This window comes from Salvelinus sp. IW2-2015, unplaced genomic scaffold, assembly GCF_002910315.2.
Source record: "Salvelinus sp. IW2-2015 unplaced genomic scaffold, ASM291031v2 Un_scaffold2910, whole genome shotgun sequence".
Classification (NCBI taxonomy): domain Eukaryota; kingdom Metazoa; phylum Chordata; class Actinopteri; order Salmoniformes; family Salmonidae; genus Salvelinus; species Salvelinus sp. IW2-2015.
In genome coordinates this window covers 14,316-22,982 of record NW_019944208.1, presented here as the reverse complement: position 1 = coordinate 22,982, position 8,667 = coordinate 14,316, and the positions used below count along the sequence as shown (strand labels likewise).

Genomic DNA, 8,667 nt, shown 5'->3' with positions numbered 1-8,667 from the left:
GTAATAAGTTAGGAAGAAACATGTGAACATTTTTGTTATTCAGAAAACAAAACATGCTGAAAAGCTGTTATGTTGTTCAATGTACATGTAACCAGGTCAAAATTCCCAACCCACTGTCGAAATGCAGAGCCCTGTGGCTTCAGGCTATTCGTCATGGGAGAGTGAGAAATATTGGGGACCCGGTGTCTACGTAGGCTACACGTAGCTATGTGTGTGCTAAACATTAATCACAGGTGAGACTTTTAACTAGTGTAGTAACAGTCTGTTTATAACTCCACTCCTTACTTGTAGCATTAGAGTTTGTTTGTGTTGTTGGTCTTGGAGCTTAACGTTCTGGTTGGTAGCTAGTTAGCACTCACTCACGTGGCTGCTAGCAGCACCGTCATTCAACCGGCATTCAGGACACACAGTATTAATTTTTCTAAGTAGTGAGAACGCTAGGAGAGGCAATGTTGAAAAGTCATCTTTAGACGTTGTACTTTTCTTAAATGTAGTTTTGTAATTGACTAAAACAAGCAGACAACAAGAAAGTTGTGTTTGAAAAAGGTAAAGTTGACGTCACATTCATTTCTAGGGTGGATTATCCCTTAATCCAGTTTGAACCATAGGCCATGTGAACCTGGTCTTCCAGCAATACACCTGGTTGGACTTCAACACTCAAAGAGCCGACAAAGTGTTGAGTCAAGATTTCGTAAGCCCTATCACAAAAAAGGAGGCATTAGGGTAAGTAGGTAGGTCTATTGTTTGTCATTCTCATGGTATTTGATGAATGCTCTGACAGCCACACAGTCCGGTTCCTGGTTCTGTCTAAAAGCAAACGGTCTGTAGTCTAACCAGCCAGGTCACCCGTGATACATGTCAGTACTCAATTCCATCTATTTGAGGACGTCAGTAGATACAGGACATTTGGAGTTGATGCCTAAACTTAACCCCTAACCTTAAACACAAAATGTGACGTTTGGAACAATTTGAAAATGTGACGTTGGAGAAACATGGATGAACTCTAATGTGTACGTGAGACTGTGAGAGCTGGTAGAAACAGTGAGCAAACTTACCACTGTGAGAGAGCCAAAGAGTAACTGTCTCTCTCTCCTGCAGTCGACTAGGCACAAGCTGTCGGTTATATGTTTTGCATGACTCAGATTTTCTGATTAGTGGCTTGTTTTGCATAGATACAGTACAACAAGAAAGCGAAGACGTGAGTGAATAAAACAAATATTTCAAAGCTTAGTTGATCGAGAAGAGAAGAGCCCGGGCTTCTAGTGGTGACATAAGGGCAATGTGGTGTGTGTGTGTGTGTGTGTGTGTGTGTTGTGTGTGTGTGTGTGTGTGTGTGTGTGTGTGTGTGTGTGTGTGTGTGTGTGTGTGTGTGTGTGTGTGTGTGTGTGTGTGTGTGTGTGTGTGTGTGTGCGTGTGCGTGTGTGTGTGTATGACAGGATGGTAGAGGAAGGAGAGGAACCCGTCCAATGTAATTCTGAACTTTGACATTTACATCAGAGCGAAGTACAGTCACAAAACAGTACCCACTTTAAATACCAGGGTTGTCTTCCAAATGATACCCTATTCCCTATATAGTGCACTACTACCAAAGGTTGTACAGTAAGTAGAGCATAGGGTTCCATTGGGAAACAGATCATACCCAATCCAACGGGTAGTAAGGAGGAAGAAAGAAAGCAGGCCAGTAACAGTAGCACCTCCTCTCAGCAGGCCAGTAACAGCAGCACCTCCTCTCAGCAGGCCAGTAACAGCAGCACCTCCTCTCAGCAGGCCAGTAACAGCAGCACCTCCTCTCAGCAGGCCAGTAACAGCAGCACATCCTCTCTGCAGGGCAGAAACAGCAGCACCTCCTCTCAGCAGGCATTAAGAGTAGCACCTCCTCTCAGCAGGGCATAACGCAAGCAACTCCTCTCAGTAGGGCAGTATCAGCAGCACCTCCTCTGAAAAGAGGCAGTAACAGTAGACCTCCTCTCAAAAGGGCAGTAACAGTAGCACCCCTCTCAGCAGGGCAGTAACAGCAGCACCTTCTCTCAGTAGGGCAGTAACAGTAGCACCTCTCTCAGCAGGGCAGTAACAGCAGCAACTCCTTTCAGTAAGGCAGTATCAGCAGCACCTCCTCTCAGCAGGGCAGTAACAGTAGCACCTCCTCTCAAAAGGGCAGTAACAGCAGCACCTCCTCTCAGCAAGGCAGTACAAGCAGCACCTCCTCTCAGCAGGGCAGTAACAGCAGCACCTCCTCTCAAAAGGGCAGTAACAGTGCACCTCCTCTCAGCAGGCAGTACAAGCAGCACCTCCTCTCAAAAGACAGTAAAAGTTGCTTTTCCTCTCAGCAGGGCAGTAACAGTAACACTGCCTCTACGCAGGGCAGTAACAGTAGCACCTCCTCTCAAAAGGGCAGTAACAGTAGCACCTCCTCTATGCAGGGAGTAACAGTAGCACTCCTCTACACAGGGCAGTAACAGTAGCATCTCCTCTCAGCAGAGTAGTACCAGTAGCACATCCTTGCGCAGGACAGTAACAGCAGCACCTCCTCTACGCAGGGCAGTAACAGCAGCACCTCCTCTCCGCAGGCAGTAACAGTAGCACCTCCTCTACACAGGGCCAGTAACAGTAGCACCTCCTCTACACAGGCAGTAACAGTAGCACCTTCCTTCTACGCAGGGCAGTAACAGTAGCACCTCCTCTACGCAGGGCAGTAACAGTAGCACCTCTTCTACGCAGGGCTAGTAACAGTAGCGCCTCCTCTACGCAGGCAGTAACAGTAGCACTCCAGTAGGCCTAGCCTCTCAGCAGGGCGTAACAGTAGCACCTCCTCTACGCAGGGCACAGTAACAGTAGCACCTCCTCTACGCAGGGCAGTAACACCTCCTCTCAGTATGCGTAACAGTAGCACCCCTCTCAGTAGGCAGTAACAGTAGCCCATCCTCTCAGTAGGGCAGTAACAGTAGCCCTCCTTTCAGTAGGCAGTAACAGTACCCATCCTCTCAGCAGGCAGTAACATAGCCCTCTCTTCAGCAGGCAGTAACAGTAGCCCTCCTCTCAGCAGGGCAGTAACTAGCCCCTCTCAGCAGGCAGTAACAGTAGCCCGACTGTCACGACTCCCGCCGAGGGTGCTCCCCTGCCTGTTTGGGCGGCGCTCGGCGGTCGTCGTCACCCGCCTACTAGCCGCCACCGATCCCTTCTCTTGTCGTTGGTTTAGTCTTATTAGTTGCACCTTGCAACTTGTTTCTTTTGTTTTTTGATTTCTGGTCTATGTCAGCCTGTTAGCCCGCTGGGATTGTCGGATTATTTTGTGTTCACTGTCGTGTTGGATGTTTTTTCTCTCCGACCTTCAGACTACTGTAGGCTTACCTTGGTGCCTTAATACCTTCAGACTACTGTAGGGCTTACCTTGGTGCCTAATACCTTCAGACTACTGTAGGCTTACCTTGGTGCCTAATACCTTCAGACTACTGTAGGGCTTACCTTGGTGCCTAATACCTTCAGACTACTGTAGGGCTACCTTGGTGCCTAATACCTTCAGATACTGTAGGGTTACCTTGGTGCCTAACTTCAGACTACTGTAGGGCTTACCTTGGTGCCTAATACCTTCAGACTACTGTAGGGCTTACCTTGGTGCCTAATACCTTCAGACTACTGTAGGGCTTACCTTGGTGCCTAATACCTTCAGACCTACTGTAGGCTTACCTTGTGCCTAATACCTTCAGACTACTGTAGGGCTTACCTTGGTGCCTAATACCTTCAGACTACTGTAGGGCTTACCTTGTGCCTAATACCTTCAGACTACTGTAGGGCTTACCTTGGTGCCTAATACCGTCAGACTACTGTAGGGCTTACCTTGGTGCCTAATACCTTCAGACTACTGTAGGGCTTTACCTTGGTGCCTAATACCTTCAGACTACTGTAGGGCTTACCTGTGTGCCTAATACCTTCAGACTACTGTAGGGCTTACCTTGGTGCCTAATACCTTCAGACTACTGTAGGGCTTACCTTGGTGCCTAATACCTTCAGACTACTGTAGGGCTTACCTTGGTGCCTAATACCTTCAGACTACTGTAGGGCTTACCTTGGTGCCTAATACCTTCAACTACTGTAGGGCTTACCTTGGTGCCTAATACCTTCAGACTACTGTAGGCTTACCTTGGTGCCTAATACCTTCAGACTACTGTAGGGCTTACCTTGGTGCCTAATACCTTCAGACTACTGTAGGGCTTACCTTGGTGCCTAATACCGTTCAGACTACTGTAGGCTACCTGTGCCTAATACCTTCAGACTACTGTAGGGCTTACCATGGCTAATACCTTCAAAATGTAGGGCTTACCTTGGTGCCTATACCTCAGACTACGTAGGCTTACCTTGGTGCTATACCTTCAGACTACTTAGGCTTACTTTGTGCCTAATACCTTAGACTACGTAGGGCTTACCTTGGTGCCTAATACCTTCAGACTACTGGTAGGCTTACCTTGGTGCCTAATACCTTCAGACTACTGTAGGGCTTAACCTTGGTGCTAATACCTTCAGACTACTGTAGGCTTACCTTGGCCTAATACCTTCAGGACTACTTAGGGCTACCTTTGGTTGCCTAATACTTCAGTCTAATGTAGGCACAAACAGGCAAATGCTGATAGTATTCTGTGTAATCGTAATGGAGACTCCCTGCCACGGGGGAGCCTACGGATGTGTCATTGAGTTGGATAATTTGGAGTTATGAATAGTTCACAATGGAGACTCCCTGCACGGGGAGCCTACGGAGTGTCATTGAGTTGGATAATTTGGAGTTATGAATAGTTCACAATGAGACTCCTGCACGGGAGCCTACGGATGTGTCATTGAGTTGGATAATGTTGGAGTTATGAATAGTTCACAATGGAGACTCCCTGCACGGGAGCCTACGGACTGTGTCATTGAGTTGGATAATGTTGGAAGTTATGAATAGTTCACAATGGAGACTCCCTGCACGGGGAGCCTACGGATGGTCATTGAGTTGGATAATGTTGGAGTTATGAATAGTTCACAATGGAGACTCCCTGCACGGGGAGCCTACGGATTGTCATTGAGTTGGATAGTGTGCGTGTGTGTGTGTATGACAGGATGGTAGAGGAAGGAGAGGAACCCGTCCAATGTAATTCTGAACTGTGACATTTACATCAGAGCGAAGGTACAGTCACAAACAGTACCCACTTTAAATACCAGGGTTGTCTTCCAAATGATACCCTATTCCCTATATAGTGCACTACTACCAAAGGTTGTACAGTAAGTAGAGCATAGGGTTCCATTTGGGAAACAGATCATACCCAATCCAACGGGTAGTAAGGAGGAAGAAAGAAAGCAGGCCAGTAACAGTAGCACCTCCTCTCAGCAGGCCAGTAACAGCAGCACCTCCTCTCAGCAGGCCAGTAACAGCAGCACCTCCTCTCAGCAGGCCAGTAACAGCAGCACCTCCTCTCAGCAGGCCAGTAACAGCAGCACATCCTCTCAGCAGGGCAGAAACAGCAGCACCTCCTCTCAGCAGGGCATTAAGAGTAGCACCTCCTCTCAGCAGGGCAGTAACAGCAGCAACTCCTCTCAGTAGGGCAGTATCAGCAGCACCTCCTCTGAAAAGGGCAGTAACAGTAGCACCTCCTCTCAAAAGGGCAGTAACAGTAGCACCCCCTCTCAGCAGGGCAGTAACAGCAGCACCTTCTCTCAGTAGGGCAGTAACAGTAGCACCTCCTCTCAGCAGGGCAGTAACAGCAGCAACTCCTTTCAGTAGGGCAGTATCAGCAGCACCTCCTCTCAGCAGGGCAGTAACAGTAGCACCTCCTCTCAAAAGGGCAGTAACAGCAGCACCTCCTCTCAGCAAGGCAGTACAAGCAGCACCTCCTCTCAGCAGGGCAGTAACAGCAGCACCTCCTCTCAAAAGGGCAGTAACAGTGCACCTCCTCTCAGCAGGGCAGTACAAGCAGCACCTCCTCTCAAAAGGACAGTAAAAGTTGCTTTTCCTCTCAGCAGGGCAGTAACAGTAACACTGCCTCTACGCAGGGCAGTAACAGTAGCACCTCCTCTCAAAAGGGCAGTAACAGTAGCACCTCCTCTATGCAGGAGAGTAACAGTAGCACCTCCTCTACACAGGGCAGTAACAGTAGCATCTCCTCTCAGCAGAGTAGTACCAGTAGCACATCCTTTGCGCAGGACAGTAACAGCAGCACCTCCTCTACGCAGGGCAGTAACAGCAGCACCTCCTCTCCGCAGGGCAGTAACAGTAGCACCTCCTCTACGCAGGGCAGTAACAGCAGCACCTCCTCTACGCAGGGCAGTAACAGTAGCGCTCCTCTACGCAGGCAGTAACAGTAGCACCTCCTCTCAGTAGGCAGTAACAATAGCACCTCCTTCAGCAGGGGGTAAACAGTAGCACCTCCTCTACGCAGGGCAGTAACAGTAGCACTCCTCTACGCAGGGCAGTAACACCCTTCTCAGTAGGGCAGTAACAGTAGCACCTCTTCAGTAGGGCAGTAACAGTAGCCATCTCTCAGTAGGGCAGTAACAGTAGCCCTCCTTTCAGTAGGGCAGTAACAGTAGCCCCATCCTCTCAGCAGGGCAGTAACAGTAGCCCTCCTCTCAGCAGGGCAGTAACAGTAGCCCCTCCTCTCAGCAGGGCAGTAACAGTAGCCCTCCTCTCAGCAGGGCAGTAACAGTAGCCCGACTGTCACGACTCCCGCCGAGGGTGGCTCCCTGCCTGTTTGGGCGGCGCTCGGCGGTCGTCGTCCCCTCCTACTAGCCGCACCCGATCCTTTCTCTCTTGTCTGTTGGTTTAGTCTTATTAGTTGCACCTTGCAACTTGTTTCTTTTGTGTTTCTTGATTTCTGGTCTATGTCAGCCTGTTAGGCCCGCTGGGAATTGTGCGGGATTATTTTGTGTTCACTGTCGGTGTTGGATGTTTTTTCTCTCCGGACCTTCAGACTACTGTAGGGTTACCTTGGTGCCTAATACCTTCAGACTACTGTAGGGCTTACCTTGGTGCCTATACTTCAGACTACTGTAGGGCTTACCTTGGTGCCTAATACCTTCAGACTACTGTAGGGCTTACCTTGGTGCCTAATACCTTCAGACTACTGTAGGGCTTACCTTGGTGCTAATACCTTCAGACTACTGTAGGGCTTACCTTGGTGCCTAATACCTTCAGACTACTGTAGGGTTACCTTGTGCCTAATACCTTCAGACTACTGTAGGGCTTACCTTGGTGCCTAATACCTTCAGACTCTGTAGGGCTTACCTTGGTGCCTAATACCTTCAGACTACTGTAGGGCTTACCTTGGTGCCTAATACCTTCAGACTACTGTAGGGCTTACCTTGGTGCCTAATACCTTCAGACTACTGTAGGGCTTACCTTGGTGCCTAATACCTTCAGACTACTGTAGGGCTTACCTTGGTGCCTAATACCGTCAGACTACTGTAGGGCTTACCTTGGTGCCTAATACTTTCAGACTACTGTAGGGCTTACCTTGGTGCCTAATACCTTCAGACTACTGTAGGGCTTACCTTGGTGCCTAATACCTTCAGACTACTGTAGGGCTTACCTTGGTGCTAATACCTTCAGACTACTGTAGGGCTTACCTTGGTGCCTAATACCTTCAGACTACTGTAGGGCTTACCTTGGTGCCTAATACCTTCAGACTACTGTAGGGCTTACCTTGGTGCCTAATACCTTCAGACTACTGTAGGGCTTACCTTGGTGCCTAATACCTTCAGACTACTGTAGGGCTTACCTTGGTGCCTAATACCTTCAGACTACTGTAGGGCTTACCTTGGTGCTAATACTTCAGACTATGTAGGGCTTACTTGGTGCTATACTTCAGACTACTGTAGGGCTTACCTTGGTGCCTAATACCTTCAGACTACTGTGGCTTACTGGTGCCTATACTTCAGACTATGTAGGGCTTACCTTGGTGCCTAATACCTTCGACTACTGTAGGCTTACCTTGGTGCCTAATACCTTCAGACTACTGTAGGGCTTACCTTGGTGCTATACCTTCAGACTACTGTAGGGCTTACCTTGTGCTAATACTTCAGACTACTGTAGGGCTTACCTTGGTGCCTAATACCTTCAGACTACTGTAGGGCTTACCTTGGTGCCTATACCTTCAGATACTGTAGCTTACTTGGCTAATACGTTCGACTACTGTAGGGCTACCTTGGTGCTAATCTTCAGTCTAATGTAGGCCACAGGCAAATGCTGATAGTATTTCTGTGTAGATCGTAATGGAGACTCCCTGCACGGGGGAGCCTACGGATGTGTCATTGAGTTGGATAATGTTGGAGTTATGAATAGTTCACAATGGAGACTCCCTGCACGGGGGACCTCGGATGTGTCATTGAGTTGGATAATGTTGGAGTTATGAATAGTTCACAATGGAGACTCCCTGCACGGGGGAGCCTACGGATGTGTCATTGGATTTGGATAATGTTGGAGTTATGAATAGTTCACAATGGAGACTCCCTGCACGGGGGAGCCTACGGATGTGTCATTGAGTTGGATAATGTTGGAGTTATGAATAGTTCACAATGGAGACTCCCTGCACGGGGAGCCCTACGGATGTGTCATTGAGTTGGATAATGTTGGAGTTATGAATAGTTCACAATGGAGACTCCCTGCACGGGGGAGCCTACGGATGTGTCATTGAGTTGGATAAT

The 8,667-nt window shown here is 48.7% G+C and overlaps 1 protein-coding gene across 1 annotated transcript in view; it reads left to right on the top strand.

Annotated features, from left to right (window-relative positions):
* LOC139025595 (uncharacterized) overlaps window positions 1-5,569 on the top strand; it is a 9,982-nt gene extending 4,413 nt beyond the window's left edge. Inside the window, exons 2-3 of the mRNA XM_070440728.1 lie at window positions 1,633-1,866; window positions 5,285-5,569. Of these exons, the coding sequence (XP_070296829.1) occupies window positions 1,633-1,866; window positions 5,285-5,569 (519 nt within the window). The remainder of the gene's footprint in view (window positions 1-1,632; window positions 1,867-5,284) is intronic.
* Window positions 5,570-8,667: the final 3,098 nt, after the last annotated feature.